The following is a 22,817-nucleotide window of genomic DNA, read 5'->3' on the forward strand; positions in this document are numbered from 1 at the left end:
CAGCCTCCCCACCCCCGCCTCAGCCGCTCCATGTCCCCCGTGGGGCCCTCCAGGCCTGCTCTTCTCCCCATTCCCTTCATCCAGCCCCAGCTCAAACGTCACCTCCTCCAAGAGGCCTGCCTGGCCTCCCCCCAGCCCCAGCCGGTCGCTGCCAGTTCCTGGGGTACCTGTGTCTGTCCCCTCCTGGTGTCCGTCTCCCTTCTCGGTGAGCAGCCCCAGGGCTGGGCCACGGCTGGGCCACTGAGCAACGGCTAGGGCCCGACCGGTGCCTGCTACACGGAAGCCCTTGACAGGTATTGGTTCAGTGAATGAATGAATGAATGGTGAATGAATGAATGAATGAATGAATGAATGAATGAATGAAAAATTTAAAAAATGAGGTGCCCGGTGGTTCATTCAGTTGAGCATCTGACTCCGGGTTTCAGTTCAGGTCATGACCTCAGGGTCCTGGGTTTGAGCCCCGAGTCAGGGTCCACGCTCAACGAGGAGTCTGCTTCTCCCTCTCCCTCTGCTTCACCCCTGCTCACATTCTATTCTCTCTCTCTCTTTCTCAGATAGATAAATAAAATCTTTTTTAAAAAATTCTAAAAGTTGTGCATCCCTGGGGTGCTCAGCGGTTTGGCACCTGCCTTCAGCTCAGGGCGTGATCCTGGAGTCCCAGGATCGAGTTCTACATCGGGCTCCCTGCATGGAGCCTGCTTCTCCCTCTGCCTGTGTCTCTGCCTCTCTTTCTGCGTCTTTCATGAATAAATAGATAAAATCTTTAAAAAAAAAAAATCCAAAACCTGAGGTTCCTCTAAGAGGCCTTCCCCATTTCTGCAGCAGAGAGCACCGAGGCTCAGAGGAGTTTGTGACGTGCCCCGGGCTGACCCCCGCCCAGACCGTCCCCGAGGGGCCCAGGCCCTCTGTCACCCCCAGCCCAGAGCAGTGGGCCAGCCATGCCGGCGGCCGTCCCCAAGGCTGACGGTGTCTGTGCTGCTTTCCAGCTCAGAGCCCACGCAGTGGACATGAACGGCAACAAGGTGGAGAACCCCATCGACCTGTACATCTACGTCATCGACATGAACGACAACCGTCCCGAGTTCATCAACCAGGTCTACAACGGCTCCGTGGACGAGGGCTCCAAGCCAGGTGAGCCAGTGGACGAGGAGGCCCCAGGATCTGGGAGCCCCGACGGCCCTCAGCCTCCCCCACTGATGCATTTTTTAGCAGGCGTGTGACCTGGGAGCAGGGCCCCTCCTTCACGGGCTCCATGGTGCAGAGGGGGCGTTGCAGATAAGAGACGGGCTAAGACCAGCGTGTAATGCCACTGTGCTGAGGGTCAGGCTCAGAAGGAACCCAAGGGACACAGAGCACCGTGAAGGGGCCTGTCAATCAGGGAGGGGCCCTCTGTGGAGGTGGCCTGTAGGCAGAGGGCTGAGGTGTGCCACGAAGCCACTCGGAGATAAGGGCTGTTGGGGTGTGTTGGAAGGGAGCCTGAGGAAGGAAAAGGCATAGGCAAAGGTCCTGGGGCAGGAGATGAGGTCAGAGAGAAGACCCGCCCTCCCAGGTCTCTGCACCACACTCTCCCTTTATTCCGAGCCCCCAGGGAAGCCCATGAAGAGGCCAGACTCCCGCAGCCCCAAGACACGAGCCGTGTGCCCGCCGTCCCCTGGAGGGCTGACCCAAGGGCCGATCTGCCCAGACTTCCATTTGGCATTCGTGGTGTTGACCACGGGGGATCATGTGCCACGGCCTTGCCAAGCACGTGTCAGAACCCCTGAGTCCCAAGACGTGGGCACCCTCCCTCTCCCCGCAGCAAAGACAAGGCGCAAGGTCGGAGGAGGTGAAGCAAGCGGCCCAGCCCCCTGGGTGCGGATGGGCCAGGATCCCCGCCGACGCTAGCCCTTGCCCAGGGACCAGCAGGGCACCTGGCGTGGGTTGGAAGTGCCCACCGCACCCCCCGGTCAGTCTCCGTGGGGGGGCCCGGGCTGTGGGCAGACAAGCCCCCGGGGTGGGTTCCGTGCACTGCAGCCTGCGCTGGGGTCTCCTGCGGGGCCGGGCAGGGGCTCATCCTGGGGACAACCGTGTGGCCGGGGTTGGGCCGGCGGAGCTGAGCCAGGCACTCCGGGGCCGCCGGGAGTAGCCATGGAGAAGCACGACGCCAGCTGCACTGGAAGGCAGGGGACAGCTATTCCTACGCGCACCCGTGCGGCCGGCAGCACCCGGCGTGGCTGGGGGACAGCGCGCCTGCGGATGCGAACCCCGTGTACCGGGCGTCGGTGCTCAAGCGGGCGATCTGCCCCGGCGGGCGGGCGGGTCCCTGGGCCCGGGAGGGGGGCCTCTGGGCTCCCGGGGAGGCCGGTGGCTCTGGGCAAACGAGAGCCCCAGCACCAGGAGCCGGGAGCGGCGCCCGGGGGTCAGCGCACGGCCCGCACAGCGCGAGGCCAAGCATTTATCATCGCGTCTCCGCCCGGAGGAGGTTGTCAGAGCCCCGTCTCCAGGGGCTGCTTCTTCAACAAGGTGAATTGTGTTTCCGATTGATTGTCTCAGAATCACAGACGCAGGCCAGCCCGGTGCCGGTGAGGGGCCGGGATGTGACATTATTTCTGGCGGGCCTCCCTGTCCGCGACCCACACCACCCTGCAGAGGCGCCTGGATGTCAGGAATCAAACCTCCCGCGTCTCATTTTAAAACAAATCGATGGAGAAAGTCTTCCCAAACGTGCTTTGCTCATTAGCATGACAAAAGCAGCAAATTGCTGTGTCTCCTCCTCAAAATCCTGATGAGCCTTTAAGCCTGGAGATTGGAGCCCCCACCCCCACCCCATGGCCCCAGCTCCACCGTTGCTTGGGATGCGCGGCCTGGAAGCCCCGACGGCTGCGCCCCAGGACTGAGCCCCTCTCCCCCTCACTCCTGTGCCTTTCATGGACAGTTTGCACTATGTGTGGACTGACTTTCAGGGTCCCTAGGGGACCCCACGTCTGACTGTGATCCCGGAACAGCCCTCAGAGGGGAACGGGGACCCCACGGCTTTGTGCCAAGCCCAGGACGAGCCGTACCAGGCTGCCGTTGGACGCCCTGACCCCGCATGGGGCTGGTCGAGGCCGAGTAGACGCCAAAGCATCGCCCTGCATCCCGGGGGCCGGCGGGCAGCTCCAGGCCCCGAAATAGTCTCCGTGGGGTCCTCCCGTGCGCCGGCGAGTCCCCACAACAAAGGGCATCACATGGCGCCCTTGCGGGGTGAGGAGACCCCGCCCCAGAAGTTAGTGGTTATTCTCTGGCGTGAGGGGCGAGGGAAGGGTCACACGTGCACGTTCTAAGGGGGAAACACGGAAAGATGTATCAAATACTGACTCACACAGACAAGTCTCTTAAGGTTTGGGTAGTTCATTTTGGGGCCACCAGCAGAGTGACTCTTGACTGGGGTCCCAGGCGGAGCCCACGTGCACCCCACGATCTGGCCCCGGTGCCCCTCCACGGCGTGAAATCCCCGGTGGCGCTGGACCGGACAGGCTCGGAGGGTGTGGTAGTCCCGGGGTGGCCTGTCCTGCTTGGTGTGGCAGCGGTCATTGTGGTTTGGGGCCAAGAGCGTCCTCCACTCCCACCTCAGCTGTGAGACGTCCGGGTCTTCGACAGCCCCCCTGGAAAAGGGAGCGCACTGGCCCACGTAACTGCGGGGTGCAGAGGCGGGTGGCAGCCTCAGGGGCCGTGGCCAGAGTGGGACCAGCCAGGGCCTTGCCAGCCGCGGCCACCCTCCCGTCCCGGTGCTGGCTCCTTCTCAGGGAGGCCTCTCTGCCTGCGGACAAGACGCTCCAGCAGCCGCAGACTCGGCTGCGCCCCGAGAGGGACCACCTCCTGCTGGCGGCCGCGGATCTCTGGGATCTGGCTTGGGTGCGGGGGAGACGTGCCCAGCCTGAGGGCGTCCCCTCGGCCGGGCGAGGACTGTGAGCACCCTTCAGGCACCCACAGAGTCCGGGTCTAGCCCCTCCCAGTCCTACAGCCTGAGCATGCGGCCCGCATGGATTCACCAAAGGAAACCGGATCGTTGCTCCAGAAGAGGGAGCCGGATGCCAGCTAGGTGCCAACACACGCGGGTGTAAGACATGAGACGCCCCGCAAACCTTCACCGCTTCCCCCAGTGGCAACGGTATGCAGAACCGTCATGCGTGATCATGCCGGGACGCTGACCCCAGGGCCGTCCCCGGGCCTCAGGACACCGACCCCGGGGCCATCTGTCCCTGGGCCTCAGGGCCCTGACCCTGGGGCAATCCTCGGACCTCGCTCAGGTGTCGGCAGGTTCACCTGCGTGTGCACAGGCACGTGTGTGCGTACGTGCACACACTTCCATGCAGCTTCACCACGTGTGTCGATTCCTGTGACCACAGCCAGGTGGCTGAACAGCTGCATCGTGAGGTCACCCGTCCTGGATTTTGGAATGGCCACTGCCCGCCGTCCCTCCCCACTGCTTGGCTCTGCTCGGAGCCCTCATTCCACCCCGCGGTGGCCCTACGGGGTAGGCACGTCCATTTTCCCCACTCTGGAGATGAGGGAACGAAGGAGTGGAAAGGTAAGCAGGGACGTGCAGCTGGTAGCAGGTGGAGGCAGGACGGGAGCCCCGGCGTCCAACTCCCGAGTCACGGTGCCAACCAACCGTTGTACAAACTGCTTCCCCGCCCCCGTCTGTGTGGAGTGCTCGTGACCTCAAGCCACTGAAAACCCGGCTCGTACCCATAAGGGCTTGGGGGACGGCTTGACACGGTCCATGCGTCCCCTGCTCGTTGCTCAGCTCGTGGAGCAGAGGCCGCTGCTCCTCCAAGCATCGCATCCACTATCGGGCAGAAGGAAGAAAGGGGAGAAGGAGCACACCCGTGGTGGAATCCAAACAGATCCCGGCCTTACAAGTGGAACATTTCCAGAACTTAATCCATGAGCACTGGATATTGAAAAGAAAACCGAAACAAAACGAGACCCAACCCTACACTTTGGTTTGTCATGGTGTCAGCGCAGCAGCCTACAACTAAGTTCCTAAAATCCCACTTTGGACTAATTTTTAAAAGAATCCCAGTTTTTACTTTTACTCGATGGTGAAATTGGTTGCTCTTGTATTTTATGAAAAAAAAAATGATTTTTTTAACCTTCATACATAGAATCAAAAATACTTTAACTGCTGTAAACCTTCAAAAGTTAATAGAAATGAGATCATACTGGTTTGTTTCTTATTTTGATTGGAGAAAAATTAAATTGCTGCATTTCGCAGTGACCCATTTAAAAAAAAAAAAAAACTCTCCCGCCCTGGGAGAGCACATGTGATGTGAGAGCGCCTTCTCCAGGATAGGGAAATATAAACCCCACCCTCAAGGAGCCCATCGTTCAGCTGAGGAAGCCAGAAATCCGTGTGCTGCACACCTGCTAACGCCTGGTACAGACGCACACCTGGGCAAAGGCAGAGGAGCAAACATCCCCGGCCTTCGGGAGAGGAAAGCCTTTTCCTGCCTCAGGACCTTTGCACATGCGGTGCCCTTGGCCTGGATGTCCCCCCCGCCCCACTGGCCCCTGGGACGCCGGCCCCTCTTCCTCCCTCGGCTCTCCTATGGCTCCTCCTCGGTGCTGCATTAACACTGCGCTACTCGCTGACTTAGTTTCCCAGCTTGTAGCCGCTTGCAGCAAGGCTGTTCTCTGCACCCGCACGAGGGCGAGACTCAGCGAACCCAGTCCTAGCCTGACCCCCTGGAGGCCACTTGGTGCTGCGTCCTGGAGCTCGGGGCTGCTCGGCCCTCGGTCCTACGCGGCAGGCTCCTCCAGCCTCGCAAGGAAAGAGTAATAATCCACAGTGATTATCTTTTAACTAACAAAAAAAAAAAAAAAAGACTTTAATTGGAACTCCTGATCTCCCCAACCCCCTTGTAACCGTGTGAGGGCCTGTATTATAAATTTTGAAATTAATGTCGCCTTAAAATATTAAATAGCAAAGAAATCTATATGCTGAAAATGAAGTCAAAGAAACCTTCATCTAGATAACGCCGAGTTTTTTTGCTTAAATAGATTATTCTATTAGTGGCCCGTTTATTTATTTATTTTATTTCTGTGCCGGCGGAGGTCTCCCCGAGATGAGTGCCACGGACTGATGCACAGATGGTGCCAGATACTTGAAAGTCATCTGAATATTAAGAATTTAAATCTTTAGCCTCAGTGATTTGAGCAGAAAGCCAATTATGGGGCTGAATTAGTTTTCAAATTAAACTGCAGTTTAAGGCTTGTGAAATTAATCCTTTAAGGCGGAGGCAGAGCTGGTACACGGATTCCGCGCGAGAGCCGACCCCCCGGCTTCCTCCCGTTTCCTGCGGGTGCGATGATGATCGGCAGACACGGCCGCGCCCCGGGGCGGCAGGCAGCGTCCCCCCTGAGATGAAAACACGAGCCGGATGTTCTGTTTCGCTTGCCAAGGAGAACGGAAGCCTGGCTCCTGGCGAGAGCGGCCGGAGGAGGCGCGCAGAGAAAGCCCTGGAAGGATGAAAGCTCTGCTCCCCGTCACCCGGACGCGCCCTCATGCCCTGTCGCTGCAGATGTGGGCGGCCGGCGGGAGCGCTGCCTCCCCGGGGCCCGGGACCGCGGCCACGTGGCTTCCACGGACACGCCGGGTGGCACCTGTGGCCGTTCCGTGTGACTGGGGCCGCTGGGGCGCAGAGGGGGCAGGAGGGCCAGGGACACAGCCCGCAGGCCGGGCCACATCGCCCAGACACCGGCCCCAGGCACCAGCTCGCGGGCAGCTCCTGGGCGCCCCCCCACCCTGGGTGCCCCCCAGGGCACATCCGGCTTCCAGAAGAGGACCCACAGTTTCCAGGAGCTCAGGGACGCTGCAGGACCAGGCCCGGGAGCGGCAGCGGGGTCTGATCCGGGCTGCACACACACTGCCAGTCCCACCCTGAGCCCGGCGGGGCCGCAGACGCGACCCCAGGCCCCAGGAAGGCGTCCGGTTGGAGGGGTCTCTCTTCTCGTGCCTCGTTAGCGGGGGTCAGCCGGGACCGCGGTGAGCCGCCCAGCTCAGCCCCAGCTTAGCCCTGTACCGGGTGGAGCGGTGCCCGCCGCCCCGACGGGGCTCCACCCAGACCCTCGGGATGCGGCCTTGCTGGGAAACGGGACCGTCAACGTGATTGGTCTAGACGAGCTCCCGGCCACTAGGACTGGTGTCCCTTCTAGGAAGAGGCGATCGGGAGCGGGGCACGGGGGAGGCCGGTGACAGCGGCCGCAGAGGCGGGAAGGGCCCCTCCGCTCCCGGCGCCGCCAGAGAGCGCGTGGCCCGCTGACGCCGTGGTGCTGGGCTTCTAGCCTCCAGACCCCGGAGCTCATGACGCTGCCCCGCTTCAAGCCGTCCCCGTCGCCTGGCGCAGCTTCCCTGCACCTGCCCCTTCCCTGTGCCCCAGGGAGACCGTCCACCGGCCCCGCCCGAGCCCTGTGGGAGGGCGTGAGGTCAAGGCCGTCTGCCGCCACCTGTGGGGGGCCACCTCTAGGGCCAGGCCTGGGGTCTGTCCACCCAGACCCCAGGACAGAAGGACACGGAGGAGGCCACAGTGTCCACTGCAGGCCGTGAGGACCGCCAGGCCTCAGAGGGAGGAGCCATGACCAGGGTCAGAGCAGGGGTCAGAACAGGAAGCAGACGGCGGCACAGGGGCCCGCGGCTCAGGGCCCAGGTTAGAGCCCGGCCCCGGGTCAGCGGGTCAGCACACGTGGGGTCTCGGCCATGCGCAGGCAGGACGGAGGCCGCCTCCCCCGGGGGGCCCTCCGGGCTCTCAGGAGCTCCTCCTGCCTCTTCCCACCTCCCTGGCCCCGGCTCATGTCCGCTGTCCCGCGGCGCCCCCGTCACGCTGGGGCCGAGCGCTCAGGCCGCCTGACCGTGGAGGGGCGACCCCGCTGGGCTTGCCGAGTCTGCTTCCTGGGAGACACCGAGGCTCTAGGCTCTAAACACGAAGTCACAGCTTCTGTTGCTCAGTTGCCTTATTTCTTTTTCTATTTTCTTTTTTTTTTTAATTAACATTTTACTTTCTGACAATCGAGTGATAGACTTTGAAGGAACCGTGGACGATCCAGAGAAACCACAAAGGAGAAACCAAAATCGCAGGGGGCACCACGCTCCGAGACGGCTGTCGAGGCGTCCGCCCCACGCCCCCTGGCCTCCCCTCCTTTGCACAAACACGTGGTCATTTCAGAGGCTGGGGTCACACCGAGCAGTCCGGGGACCCCTGCAAGCCGCACGGATGTCATGGAAATCTCAAATATCATTAAGTGTCCTTCTGCGACGTTCTAGTGGCCTCACGCTGCTCCATCATCGCGAAGTTCGAGTAACATCACCATTTGTTTAACCAGCGCCCTGCCGTCCTGCGGTTAATAGCATTTATTATGGGTGATGCTCGTGGCTTGTCTGCACCCCCAGACGGGAGCCTCACGGGTCAGGGGTCTCTCCCACTTGGACTTTGTGTCCGGGATCCACACGCAGCGTGCCGCCGAGACGGGGTCCCCACGTCCTCCACCCGGTTCCCCCGACGGCAACGTGGAAATACGCGAAGCCCACCCCACGGGAGCAGCACAGGCTGTTTGTCCAGAGCCGGCCGGCACCGGGGCGTCGGGCAGAGACCCCGAGGGGCCGGCGGCACGGAGAGCTTCGCAGTGGGAAGGGGCCGCTCAGGGCGGGGGTCCCTGATGGGGCCGTGGGCCCGGGGAATGGGAGGTGGGCATCGCGTGTCGTTGGCTGGGGGCTGGCCTCTCCGGCTGGCCCTGGGCCAGAAGCCAGGACAAAAGCTGGGGGAGCCGTCATCCTAGATCAAGTGCCCCCCGTTCTGGGCCCATTGGTACCGGGTGGCTGTTGGGCTCCCTGGACGGTTACAAGACAGGGTCTGGTTCCGCCCAAGTCTGAGCTGCAGCGAGTGCTGCCTCCTGCGCTGGTTCCCAAGGACAGCGGGTCACCTCCCCTGCTGGTTCCCTTGGGCTCTGGGTGCCCCCCCAGGGCTGGTTCCCTCGGGCTCTGGGTGCCCCCCCCAGGGCTGATTCCCTCAGGCTCTGGGTGCCCCCACAGGGCTGGTTCCCTCGGGCTCTGGGTGCCCCCCCCAGGGCTGATTCCCTCAGGCTCTGGGTGCCCCCACAGGGCTGGTTCCCTCGGGCTCTGGGTGCCCCCCCGGGGGGGCTGGTTCCCTCAGGCTCTGGGTGCCCCCCCGGGGGGGCTGGTTCCCTCGGGCTCTGGGTGCCCCCCCAGGGCTGGTTCCTTTGGGCTCTGGGTGCCCCCCCCAGGGGGGCTGGTTCCCTCGGGCTCTGGGTACCCCCCTGGGGCTGGTTCCCAAGGATGGTGGGTGCCCCCCAAGGCTGGTTCCCGGGGGCGGTGAAGGGCCCCCCCACTGTGTCACCGTGTCGGGGTGGCTGTCCTTCCCCATGTGTTCCGTCTGTCAGTCGTGTCTTGGCATAACCACAGCACGATACCACAGCCAGGGTATTGGGGCTGACACAGAAGTTACGGAACATTCCATCCCTAGGAGGATCCTCGTGTTGGGGATTTAACAGCCGCAGCCCCTCCTGTGCACCAGGGATTTTGTGGATCTGTTTTCTCACGGACCCGCAAGGCCGAACGTGGTGCTTGGCACCCAGTGGGTGTTTAGTCATATTCGTTGAGGGTTTCGTGCTTCCTATCGGGAGCGGCGTGAGCACGGGCCGCGGGGCACGGATCAATCAGCTGTGATGTTTTTTCCTGAAGACAAATTCCTAGAAGTGGATTTGTGAACTGGACACATTTTAAAGGCATTTTGGGTACAGACGGCCAAACTGCCTCCAGAAGCTGAGGCCGTCGGCGCCCGGACCCCGGGGAGGGGGTGGGCGGAGTGCCCGTCCCTGTATCTTTGTAAAGACTGTTTGCCTTTTGGGCGCGAGAAACATGCCTCCCTTTCATTTCTTTGATCAGTAATAAAGGTGATTTTTTTTTTCCAAAAAGGAGGAGCCGAAAGCATCTCAGCGATAAAGATTTGAAATTCAGGCTCCTTGACTGGAGACGAAGCCAAGGGGCCACGGCGGGTGTGTCGGGCGGCGGGGTCACCGGCCGGCTTATCCCACGTTGTACCTTCTGGTATTTTCCCGTGAAAAGGCGCTGGTTTCCGTGGGCGGGTTTTATCTTTGCCCACGGCAGGGACACCGAGGGAGCTGCGGGTGCCGCCCTCAGAAGGCGGCTCAGCCCTGCACGCGGTCGGGGAGGCGGGCACCGAGAAGGGGCAGAGGGGGCAGCTCCCCAGCCCCTCGGGCCTGGGAGGCCCGCACCCCAGCACGTCCACCGCCCGCGCGGGCTCCTCTCAGCCCATTTCCCGTGTGACCCCCAGCGCCGGCTCCTTGCCTCCTGCAGAACCGGGCCTGGCCCTTCTCCGTGCGCCTCCAAGTGCCCCCGCGGCACCTGCCACACTCGGCGTGAGACACGGGGAGCCGAGGCCTGGACCGTCTGGCCCGGGGGGGTGGGGGGAGCGCTGGGTGGGAGCTGGGTCTGCAGCCCCCCTGCTGCTCCTCCTCTCTGGGCCCCAGTCCCCCCACTGCCCGCCACCACGAGGGGAGGTCAGAGCCCATGGGTCGCAGGACACTTGCGGTCCCAAAGGAATCCTTCAGAGGTTCCTGGCAGGGACGTGGGGCAGCAGTTTGCTTTCTGGCACCGCCTCTGACGACGGGCAGGCCTCTGGCACGCGGCGTGGGGGAGGATGTGCGGCTGCCCCCGTGTCCACAGGGATCCGCCTGGTGTGGCCGCAGACGCCGCGCATCATTTCCACCGAGATGCTTTCTCTGTCTCCCAGGCACCTACGTGATGACAGTCACGGCCAATGACGCGGACGACGGCACCACGGCCAACGGGATGGTGCGGTACCGGATCGTGACGCAGACGCCGCAGAGCCCGTCCCAGAACATGTTCACCATCAACAGCGAGACGGGGGACATCGTGACCGTGGCCGCCGGCCTGGACCGGGAGGTGAGGCGGGCGTCGTGGGGCGGGGGGAGCGTGGCCCCCAGGGGGCCCGTGTCCTGTCGCGCCCGGCTGGGAGCAAAGGTCCCAGCGAGGCGGTGCCTCGGAGTTGGCCGCCGCCCTTGGAGCGCATCCGGGAGCCCGTCCCGCATGAGGTTTCCGGGCAGGCCCGAGGGGAGAGCTGCTCTGGCTGCAGCCACGGCCGGGCCGCGGGGGCGGGGGCGCCTGACCACCGTCTCGAGCGTCTGCACCCACACCTGCCTGGAGCACCCGTCCTGTGCCCGACCCTGGCGTCCCCTCCCTGACGCAGAGGGGCACACAGGAGGGGCGGCACCCCCCGCTCAGCCCAGGAAGGATCGGAGCCAAACTGGCTTATTCTCACCTTCCCGACCCTGTGTGACCCCAGGAAGCCCGCACCCCTGCTGGACCCCATAGTCCACCCGCCGCCCAGGGCCAGACCCCAGAAGGAGGCTGCGTCCAGAGAGGGTGGGACAAGGCGGCTTTGCTGCGGCCGCCACTGGAGAGGCTTTTTCCCAGTGAGTACAGGGCGTCTCCAGGCACTGGGCCACGTGTCCCCATCTGGGTAGATGACACTGTCCCGGTCACCTACCTCCGGGTTCCCTGGAGGAGTCATTAGCCGCTCCCAGCTGAAAGCCCCGGCTGGCGGCACCGAGTACTCTCAGCTCCCTGCCTGAGCGTCATCGTCTCCTGCCTCTGGGCCTCCACCACTGCCTCCTGCTTGCTCTGTGACCAGAGGCCAGCATTTCCTCTAGAGGATACGTGACTCGGTTTACCCTCGAAAGCATGTGGCTCCCGGGACAGGGAGGAGACCCTGACTGAGCTCAGAGTAAACAGGATGAGCTTCTCACTCCTTGCTGGGGGCTTGTTTGCAGAGCCTGGACCAGCTGCGTCCTCGCTGGGGGCTTGTTTGCAGAGCCTGGACCAGCTGCGTCCTCGCTGGGGGCTTGTTTGCAGAGCCTGGACCAGCTGCGTCCTCGCTGGGGGCTTGTTTGCAGAGCCTGTAGCCACACTTGTCCTGATGGCCTCTGGCTCCCCCTCCCAGAAAGCCTGTGGGCTCACCGTCCGGGTCCAGGGCTCACCTTGGTCTGGGGGCACTGAGCCAGGGGCCGTGCTGGGTGTGGATTTTCGGGGCTACGTTGCAGCAGGTTCTATCCCCCCCAGGCTGATTCCCGTGCCTGGTGGTCCCGGCAGCTTTGAGGGGGGCGCCAAACTCCCCGAGTGTAGCCCTCACCCCTGGCAATGCTGCCGGAACACGTCCAGCCACTCTGCCCGACCTGCGCCTTCCAAATCAATAAATGCCCGGTGGCAGCTTGGGAAGTGTCCCCCACCCACCCCGAGAAGGGCACGTGGAGCTCCCCTTGGCATTCCTCCATGGTACCCGGGTGGTGGGCTGGGGCGGAGGGGCATGCGAGAAGTAGCCTACGTGACCTCGTGGTGGCGCAGCCATGAGCACGTTAGGGGACACGTCTGAGCCCCACGGCGATGCCAGCCTGGCAGGCCAGCAGGGAGGCTGGGCCCGGGTGGGGGGCGAGGACTGGTGGGGAGGCTTCAGATGCAGGGGTTCAGACGTCCTCTGGGCCCCATGTTGGGGGGCACGTGTGGCAGGAGAGGTGGACAGGCCCTCAGGACTCCGTGGGCGCACTGCGGGGGGATCTGTTGGGGCCCCACCGCCCTCGCAGGGACCAGGGAAGGCGCCCCGTCCATGCGGACCAGGCCCTGGAGTCAGGGATCAGGACAAGGGGCTGCTCCTCCTGGCTCCGGAGAGCTGCTGCCGTTCTCTGGGGAGGTGGACAGCAGGCCGTGACAGTGACCCCTGGGGAAGGCCACCGGACAGGTCCACACAGGGACAAACATTTGTTTTTTCCTTCCTTGTTTAGAAAATTCAGACAAAGGTGCTGTGGGTAAGGCACAGGGCATGGAGCGCTTGTTAGATGGATGGCTGCCCCCCCGAGGTCCCAGGGGGGCTGTAGGGGGTGGGGAGCAGAACCTGAATGAATGTGCTGCAGGGGGTGCAGGGGGGCACACAAAGGGTCATGTACCGACGAGATGCGCTCACGATGGAGAAATCAGGGGAGGCTTCTCCGAGGAGGTGGCCTTGCTCTGAACCTTGGGGGCTGGTAGGCTCCGTCGTACACTCTGCTCTTTGGGACGGACGACCAGCACCCACTTTTCCAACCGCTGTGCATCACACATCTGACGTGTCGCGAGCACCCACAGAGCCACTCCGCGGGGTCCTTCTTTCACTCAGAGGCGTGAGCTAAGCAGCTGGGCGCCCGCGGCCTGAGCTGCACCCTGGACCCACCCTCGATCGCCCGGCGTCCGCGGGCAGGTGGTGGGGGCCCCAGAGACGCAGGTGCCCGTCGGCTGCCCCAACCCGGGGTGCAGAGTTAGGCGCAGGGGTGCAGGGAGGGCACCAGAGGCCGCACCCCAGATCTCACTGGAACCGAGAGCAGGCAAGGCGGACAGAGCACATCCAGGGGCCACGTCCAGCCCCGGGCCGCGCTGGGCACCCCCAAAGCCTGCCGGGGCGGCCAGCACTGTCGGCCTTGAGCAAGCGGGCTTTCCTCCCCGGGGGTGGGGACCCGAGGGCTCCCCGGGGGAGGCGTGCGCTGCCCTGACACGGGCTCCCCAGCCGCTTTCCAGGGGGAGACGCTCCTGAGCCGAGTGGAGGGGCCGCGCTCCACCCTGCAGACACCGCACAGGTCGGGGGGGATTTGAGCTCCAGGCAAGCCACGGCTATCGTAAGTACGTCCCCAGTGTCGCGTGGGGCATACTTACACTAAAAATTATTTGGCGTTTGTCTGAAGTTCAAAACTAAGTGGGTGGCACGTCCCTGTTTGTATTTGCTCCATCTGGCACGCCTCCCCGGAGGTCCCCGGCCACCCACCCAGAACCCCGGTCCGGGCCCAGGGCCGGGGGCAGAGCCGGCTGGTGTTGAGATCCGTTGGGCAGGTCTCTGAGGAGCCCGCGCCTGCACCCGCTCCCCGACGGCGTCACGGGACACCCGGCAGATGGAACTGGGGTGGCCGTGGCGGGCGGCAGGGTGCTCGAGAGGGGGGCTTTGCCGATAGGAGGGCGGGACAGGTAGGGGACGAGACACCCAAGGGCACGACCCCAACCCGAGGCCATGGGGTCTGAGCAGCAGACCACCCCCGACACGTCCCGCGCCCTCGCGTGGGGGCCTTCCCTGGGCCGCAGGGGGGTCCTGGCACCTGCCTCTGAGGACCCCCGCCTCCTGGAAGACGTGAAGGACCCCGTCCATGGGCTGATGCGGTCTATGCACCCACACCTAAGGGGACAGCAGCCAAACCAACCGGTGTCGGGTGCTGAAAAGTCTGTCCTCGGAGATGCCTCCTCCAGGCCGCCTACCAGCACTGCACGCCCCATCAGCCAGCCCCCACCCACTGCCCCACTGCGCGCCCCCGTGCACCTAGTGCTTGCTTTTCCTGTTACAGGACGTAGTGGCCACTGGAGGCTTTGGGAGGATTTGGGCTCATCGTGGGGGGCTCAAGTCATTAACCTCCACAGAAGCATCTGACCAGGACACCCCGGGGGTGACCCCTTGTACCCAGGGGGGCCGAGGCCCAGGGGGCTTCGTGGGGGTGGGCGCCCTTCCCCGGACACAGGCGGGGAGCTGCAGGGCAGGGGCCGGCAAGAGAGGCCCCCGGGGTACCTCCGCTGGGCAGCACAATGAGCCCTGATGCCCCGAGTCTCTGGTCCCTCCTCGCCCACACCGAGGCCCTCCTGGCCTCTTTCTCACTTGGGACAAAATGCAGAGCCGTCCCCACGGCCCCGGAGCCCGCTCCGTCCCCGTTCGCTCAGCCGGGCTCTGCCCACGCGTGTCCCTGACCACTGGCCGCCTCGCCTGGGCCGCACCAGCCTGTGAGCCACGTCCTCACGTCCCCTGGCCCATCCTCAGCCCCGGAGCCCACTCCGTCGGGGTTGATGGCAACAGAATCCCCTCCGGGGGCGAATCCACGCACCTGAGTGGAGACCACCCGCCCAGGGACCCTCCTGGCCCGGCCCGGCCCCTGCGTCACCACGTGCCCCGCACCCCGCACCCCTGGCGTAGGAGGGGCCGCCACGGGCCCCGCAGTCCGGCCTCTGCCCCCGTTCTCAGAACCCCGGGATGCACCAGGCGGCAGCTCGCGCAGCCTGGAGGGCGCCGGCCTCCGCCCCCCGGCTCTGTCCCCGCTGGGGGCCTGGCCTCTGCGTCGGGGCCGCGGCCTCGGGGGCTGCTCGGCGGCCAAGGCCCCTCCTCCCCTCCGCCCAGAGCGGGCGGTCTCGGGCTCTTGAGCGCGCCGAGTGGAATCATCACACACGGGCCGTCGGCACGTCCGGACCACGCGCCGCGAGGGCCCTGAGCAGCTGGCGGACACTCCTGCCACCCCCCGCGTCTCGTGCCGGGCCTGCGGGGAGCCCCGCGGGGTGGCCAGGTCCCGGGACAGAAGGGGTGTCGGGGAGTCTGCAGGTGGGAGCCGGTGCCTGAGATGCACCACGTGCCCCGGCGCCTCGGGGCCCACGCCGCCCACGGTCCCGCGGGCTCCCCGCTCCTCCGGGGCTGAGGCCGGCCCTCGCCCTCCACGCCTCTCCGGGCCCGGGTCTTCCCGGCTCAGCAGGAATGTGGGGAAAGGCCGGAGGGGTGGACGGACGCGCGAGGGCCCCAGAGCTGTGACCTCTGCCCCCGAGGCCGGGCAGCGTGTCCCACAGCCCTCAGAGCCCCGCCCCGCCCATCCTGCTCTGGGACTGACCAGGCTTTGGGTGTGTGTGACCCCGCCTGGTTCTTACCAAGGAGAACTACTGTGCCCTCCCGCTGCAACTCCAGGGGATCAGCGTCTGCTGCGATTACTTGTTTTGTTGTGTTTCTCAGCCTCCGAGCGCCGCCCCCCCCAGGTGTCCTGGCTCTTGGGGCCTTTCTTACTAGATTGCTGCAGTCCCTGCCAGGTGATGCCCTAAATCTTATACTACAGTGTGAGTAGTTGATAGAGGCGGGACAAGGTGGCATTTGCACCGTATCAGAGAGTAGAGCCTGGAGCTGCAAGACGGACGCTCCAAGGATCTCAAGATTTGGGGGGGGGGGGGGTCTCTTCCCCTGGGAGCTGATTCGGCACAAGCAGAGAGTGCTCACCCCTGACGGGAGATTGCTACTGCCCTCACGGCGTTCAGGGGGCCCTGCACAGAGCGAGGCAGCGCCCTGCCAGGTGCCCGGGGAAGGGGAGCTGAGGGCCCGCCATGGACCCCGCACCGGGTCCCCTTCCCACGTTGCTCACAGGCACCCCCACCGTGTCCGCCTTTGAACTTCGGGGAGAGGAAACGAGAGAGCGGTGGGGGCGGATGTGAGCGAGGGAGCACCCCCGCTGGCTCACCCCGAGTTACCCAGACACCCCTGGGTGAGGCCACTCAGTGCAAACATGACAGCAAGGGCGCCCCCACCCCGTAAAACCTGCGGGGCGGCCACTGGCAGGGGGTGGAGGCCCCAGGAGACATGCCAGTCCTGCCCAGCCTGGTGCCCATCACTGCCCAGCCAGGTGCCCAGTCGCAGCCCAGCTGGATGCCCACTCAATGCCCCAGCCAGGTGCCCACTGACTGCCCAGCCGGGTGCCCAGTTGCTGCCCATCCAGGTGCCTACTCGATGCCGCAGCCGGATGCCCAGTCACTGCCCAGCCGGGTGCCCAGTCACTGCCCATCTGGGTGCCCAGTCACTGCCCATCTGGGTGCCCAGTCGCTGCCCAGCTGGGTGCCCAGTTGCTGCCCAGCTGGATGCCCACCCACTGCCCATCTGGGTGCCCACATGCTGCCCAGCCGGGTGGCCACTCACTGCCTATCCAGGTGCCCACTTGCTGCCCAGCCAGGTGCCCACTCGATGCCCAGTAGGGTGTCCACACTGCCCAGCTGGGTGCCCACTCCCTGACACCACCCCAGAGACAGGCGGGCACTCAGGCCCACCCGACCCAGGTGCCAGAGCTTCGCCCCCGCAGGAAGGTCACGTGAGCCGGTTTCTCCACGAGGCTCCTCCCCAAATCTGCCTTCCCCCTCCTCTCCCTGTGGGAATATTGATCCTCGCCCTGGGAAGCGCAGCATCTTTGGGGGAGAAACACCGCAGACCCTCCTCGAGCCAGCTTCCCGTTCGGCAGAGCGAGAGCCGTCTTTATGAGGGGAAAATCCACGGACGTCACTGCCACCGTGTCTAATTAGGCAGAGCTGTGTAAATTGAGCGTTTTTACATGATTAAAATGTCAGGAGGGGCCTCATAAGATGTGAGAGGCTCGCGTGTCTCCTGCGTGCCCGGCCGGGGCGCCCCTGCTGCTGACGTGGGTGGCCGGCCGCTCGGGGCCCAGGTAAACGTGCCCCTGGCCCAGGTGAACGTGCCCCCGGCCTGTTCTGCAGGTGCGGGTGGCGGCTGCCCCAGGGCTGTGCTGGGCCACCAACGTCCTCAGACCCACTCCGCCCACGCCGGGGCGAGGTGGCTGCGTCACGGGCCCCACCCAGGCTCCCCGTCCCTGGGGACGCTGACCATCACCTGTCACCCTCATCAGGCTGCAGTGTCCCCCACACGTGGCTGGGCCACGGCCCCTCGCAGTCTTACGGGTCTTTAGGGAGCCAAAACCCGCACCTTCCTATAGTTCCAAGCCCGCAGCCCCGTCCCCTGGCGGCTCAGGTACTGACCCAGAGAGCGGGAGCACCCCAGCCTCGGCCAGGGAGGAGGGGCGCTGGGAGGGCCTGAGTTGCAGTGTGGACGCCGGGCTCTCAGCTTCAATCTCCACCGCATCCCGGCCGCCAGCCCACGACAGACGGCTCGTATGGGAGGGGAGACTCGGGCCCCGGAGCTGCGGACACCATTCTCAGGCTGGGGGGGTGCGGCTCCAGCAGCCTGTGGGGGGCCACGCCGCGGGCCCGATGCAGGCCGGGATGCAGGCCTGGCGGCCGGTGTGGGGACGGGGACGCGGGGCCTGCAGGAGGCTTTGATGCTCTTCTAGGGCGGGTCAGCGACTGCATTATTGATGGATGTTCTGCAAAATTTAAACGCTGAGCTTTGGGGAGGTAGGCAAAGACCCCGGGGACCACCCCCTTGTGGCTTTCTTCCTTCTCTTCAACTTGGAAATGGCCAGATCACATTTTAATGAGTTCATCCCCGCACCGCTGCTGATGCGGCCGAGTGGGAGGAGACGCTGGGCAGCAGGGGGCGGGGGGCGCGGGGGCACCTGCGTCCGGGTGGGAGCAGCCGTGGCCAGCTGGCCTCCAGCGGACGAGCCCCCAGAGGCACCTGCAGGCCCACTCCCCACCCAGCCACCTCCCTCCAGCTGCACTGGAGACCCCGTGGGTCCAGAGCTGGGTCCGGGGTCATCTCTGTGTCCCCGTAGAGCCGGGCCCCAGGCACACGGCCCATCACAAAGTAGGAGGGTGGCACCCCTGCACCCCAGGGCCGCGGGGAGGTAGGAGTGCTGCAGCGGGTCTGCTCCGTGGGGTCGCCAGCGGGAGGTGCTACAACGGCCAACAGCTCATCAGGCCAGAGCCCCCCCAGGTGACGGCGGGACAGTCGCACCAGGGGATCTGTGTCCAGGGACGCCAGGTAACGGCCACCCCCTCAGCCTCCAGTGCCGTTCCAGAAGGGGATTTGGCAGAAGAGCAAAGGGTGACAGCTCCTGGGTCTGAAGAGCCTACTTTGTAAAGCAGAAGCGACAGCCCAGAAGCCCAGGGGCTCCACCAGGATGCAAATCCCTGATCAGGGCCACGAAGCCGGATCTCAGAGGCCCCCCCTACGGGAGGCACAGCCTCTGGGACCCCACCCACCCTTCCTGTGGCTGGGAGATCGCCCCCCACAGGGGCCCGGGAAGCCCCCACCCGGCCTCCAAAAGCAAGACGGGCACACCTTCCAGTGGTGGTGGGCTGTGCACACGTGTGTACATGCAGGCGTGGGCGTGCACACAGGTACAGACACGCACACACGGGTGTCCACATGCGTACACTCACGGATGTACACAAGGACCCGTACACATGCACGCATGTACACATTACACACACGAACACACCTGCACGCACGTACACACTCACACACCCACACACACGCATGAGCCTGCACGCAGGCACCTGCGCATACACCCGTGTGTCCCTGTGTCTCCAAGGGCAGTAGCCACGGGGTCCCGGGGAGAGGCTGTGCGTCGGTGATAAGGGGGAAGGAAGGTTTGTGACTCCACCTTCCAGCCACACGTTCCTTCTCTGGCTAAATCCGTCTCCCCGGGTCGGCCTGTGCCCTCTCCTGCCTTCTGCTCCAGCCCTGGGCGTGGGGGCTGGTCCTGGGAGGCCAGGTGGGGCGTGAGGTTGGGTGGCTCCCTCCGCCCCGGTCCCCGTCCTTCCCACCCAGTGATCAGACAGGCTGAGCCCCAACGGCAGGGCCCCCCGGGTCCCGGTGAAGCCTCCCCGAGTGGGGCCCTGCCATGGGCCTGGAGCAAGGTGGGCACAGGGGCAGGGGCGTCGCGACACCCGGGTTCCCTCCAGCAGCACCAGGAAGGGGCCCCACCAAGGCCCTTAGGAGGCTCCTGGGGCAGCCCCCACCACTGTCATCACAGCACGGAAATGCAGTCTCACGGTCTGGGGCCTCCACCTCGGGGCTGCAGCCATGGAGGCTGAGCCGTGTGGGTGCCCGGCCGTGGGCCCCTCAGGCCTGCAGAGCCAACGCCGACCCATCCCAGACACCCGCTCCCCCTTGTGCCTGCTGTGCTGTCCTCTGGCGGCTCCAGAGACGCCTCCGTGGCTGGGCCTGTGGGTGGGTCAGCCTGAGGGGCGTCCCCAGTGTCCACCCCCGTCCTGTGCCCAGCTCCTGCAGGATGGAGCCATCCACACCGCGCCCCATCCCCGCCACTGTCCTCAACCCGGGCCAATGCTCGGCACATCTGGAAAGAGAGTGCAAGTGCCTGTGGCTCAGAGCTGTGCCCATGGACAGTCACCCCCTGTGCCCGAGGAGGGTGACACTGCCCCTGAGTCACGTTCTGGACGGCAGAGAGGGGGCGAGCGTGACGCCCTGGGCTCTGGGGGCCCTGCCTGTGGGGCATCAGCAGGCAGCGAGCAGGCAGGCCACGCGGACGCTGAGAAGAAAAGCAGAGTCCAGGGAAGAGCAGGTGTGGGAGGGAGAGCCAGGGGCGGGGGGGGGCGGGGGGACTGGCATTCCACTGTGGAAGGGGTCGGCCTGCCCGTGAGGGGACAGACAGAATGGCCCTCAGCTGCCCTGCGTGGGAATGTGCTTGAGGAGCAGCCACGTAGGGGAGGGGAGGAGAGAGGGAGGCCAGATAGGTGGGCGGGTGGAGGAATGGGTGGGGGGATGCAGGGATGGATAGGGGGACAGAGGGACAGAGGGATGGGCAGGGGGACGGAAGGATGGATGAGGGGACAGACGGATGGGAAGGGAACGGAGGGATGGAGGGATGGGCGGGGGACAGAGAGATGGGTGGGGGGATGGAGGGATGGATGGGGGGACAGAGGGATGGGCGGGGTGTTAGAGGGGCGGATAGAGGGATGGAGGGGGGCGGGGGAGGCGGAGGATGGGGCGGGGAGGGACAGAGGGCCGGATGAGGGGAGGGGTGAGGAGAGGGATGGGTGGGTGCGTGGGCAGAGGGATGACAGAGGAAGAAGGGAAGAAGGTAAAGGCTAATCTTCTGAGAGAAAACCTGAAACCCGACGCCGCACCCAAGCAGACAGACGCAAGCTCTTTCCATTATTTTTTCCATGTCTCCTGGGTCCTCCCCACTTTCACAGCTGTTTTACTCAGTTCCCTTAAGCTGCGGGAGCAACCGGCGCGCAAGCCCTGGGCTGGAGCCCAGCACACGGCATGTCACAGCGGGGACCGGGTGACCCCCGCCCACCCTCGACCACCGCCCCGCACGGGTGGGACAGAACGAGTGGAGGCAGGAGGCCCCCGAGCCCTAGTCCCCCCCACCCCCCGGCCGGGCCCAGGCAGGCTGCCCAAGCTCTGGTCCCACCCCCGTGGCCGCCGGGCCGCACCCCCACTCCCGCGGAAGGCTCCCCGGCTCCCCCCGCCCCGGCTCCCCGAGGAGCTTGCAGCATCCCCCCTCCCCCCCCAGCCTGCCTGGAGCCACCTGCCCAGCGTCGGGCCCAGGGCCGGTGACGGGCCACACGGAACAGGTTTCGGGCTTTAGGGCCGCGGGAGCTCTGCCGCAGGCGGACACGGCTCCAGACGTCGGCTTGGCCCGCGGCCCAGGGTTGACCGGCCGACCGCCGTCCGCATGCGCGGGATCCAGGGACTCCACAGCCCCTCAGAGACCCTGAGCCGCCTGCAGGTGTCCGGGCGCCGCACGGGGCACCGGGGGCCTCGGTGGACAAGCTCGCCGTGCGTCGGCCTGTCTGAGTCAGCGACGTCACTCCACGGGAGCGGAGAACGTCTGGGGCAGCGCAGGGGGCTGGCCCGTCCGTGGGGTCGTCCCTGTCTCAAGGGGTTCATCCTGGTTTGCCAAACCCCCGCAGCACGGTGCCCTCCCTTCAGGCTCGGCCCCACACAGCCCTGCAGCCCCGAGGCCAGGCCCTGACGTGGACGCAGCCAGGCGTGTGCGGGAAGCACGGGAAGGGACCGTCCTTCCAGCCCGGGGGACGGGGACGCCGAGAGCTCCCGGGGGCCCCGCAGCCCCTCCCACCCGCGGGGACCGGACCACAGCTGCTAACGCCGCCTCGGGGAGCGCATGTGGGTGAAGAAGCCCGTAATCCCAGCCCCAGACTGACGTGTGTCCTTCCCACCCCGTCCCTCCCAGAAAGTCCAGCAGTACACGGTCATCGTTCAGGCCACAGACATGGAGGGGAATCTCAACTACGGCCTGTCCAACACGGCCACGGCCATCATCACGGTGACCGACGTGAACGACAACCCGCCGGAGTTCACCGCCAGCACCGTGAGTGTCGCGCCCCGGCAGCGGGCTGCCCTCGGAGGGAGCTGGGCAGAGGGCGGTGCCGCCGCGGTCCAGGCAGCAGGAGGCTGGGGGGCCCCCAGGTGTCTGCAGCAGGGGGAGGCCGGAGGGGGTGGCCTCGGGGTGGGGGCGGCGGCAGCAGGTGCCCCGATCCGGCTCGAGGAGGCGCCACACAGAGGGACGGGGACGCCTCAGAGGCGCCCAGGACAGGGTGGGCTGCACACTCCCTGAATGCGGTGCTATTGGGGCTCAGTAACTGTTGGAGGGATGCGTGGTCGTGTGCGCGGTGGGGGGAGTGGCCTGCTTGGGGATGCCCAGGTGGGGCCCCGCCCGGGGCAGGCCGTCCCTGCAGGTGCAGCTGAGCTCCCCTCCACAGCAGAGCGCAGCCTGGAGGCCGGGAACACGCTGCGAGCCCTTCCCCCAGGCTTGGCTGCTGGCTGCCAGCCCCCCAGGCTGCTCCCCACCGAGGGCCCGAGTCCCTTTGGGGACGAGTCTAGAACCCGAGGCATGGGCGCCCCCCCACAGGGAACGTCCTAGCGGCAGAGCCCTGAGGCCACAGATTGCAGCAGAGCGTCACCGCCACGAGGTTCCTCCGCATTCAGCGTCCACATGCTCGATGGCCCCTCGGGGCCGCCCCACGGTCTGCAGGGCCGGCCTCTGCTCTCTCCGCTCTCAGCACCGGGCACCCTCCCATGATGCCTCCCCCAGGCCTCGGGGGTGCCGACAGCTGGGGGCACGGCCCTCCCTGCAGGTGCCCACCCTCTAGTGCAGCGGGTGAAAGGGCTAGGGCGGGAGAAGGGGGGGGTCAGCGAGGGCTCCCAGGGCGCCGCTGGCAGGTTGCAGCTGCCCCGTGGATCTCCCGACGGCCTCTCGGAGCCGCCCCCCGAGGTCCAGGCCACTGCGGGGCCAAGGGGACGAGGGTGTGACAG

At 65.4% G+C, this 22,817-nt stretch overlaps 1 protein-coding gene across 4 annotated transcripts in view; it reads left to right on the forward strand.

Moving 5' to 3' along the window:
- The window catches only part of CDH4 (cadherin 4), a 508,943-nt gene that overhangs the window by 464,137 nt on the left and 21,989 nt on the right, over positions 1–22,817 (forward strand). For all 4 annotated transcript variants that reach the window (XM_077873791.1, XM_077873793.1, XM_077873792.1 and 1 more), the window contains 3 exons: positions 987–1,131; positions 10,791–10,963; positions 21,736–21,873. In XM_077873791.1, the coding sequence (XP_077729917.1) occupies positions 987–1,131; positions 10,791–10,963; positions 21,736–21,873 (456 nt within the window). The remainder of the gene's footprint in view (positions 1–986; positions 1,132–10,790; positions 10,964–21,735; positions 21,874–22,817) is intronic.

This window comes from Canis aureus, chromosome 26 (genome assembly GCF_053574225.1).
Source record: "Canis aureus isolate CA01 chromosome 26, VMU_Caureus_v.1.0, whole genome shotgun sequence".
Classification (NCBI taxonomy): Eukaryota; Metazoa; Chordata; class Mammalia; order Carnivora; family Canidae; genus Canis; species Canis aureus.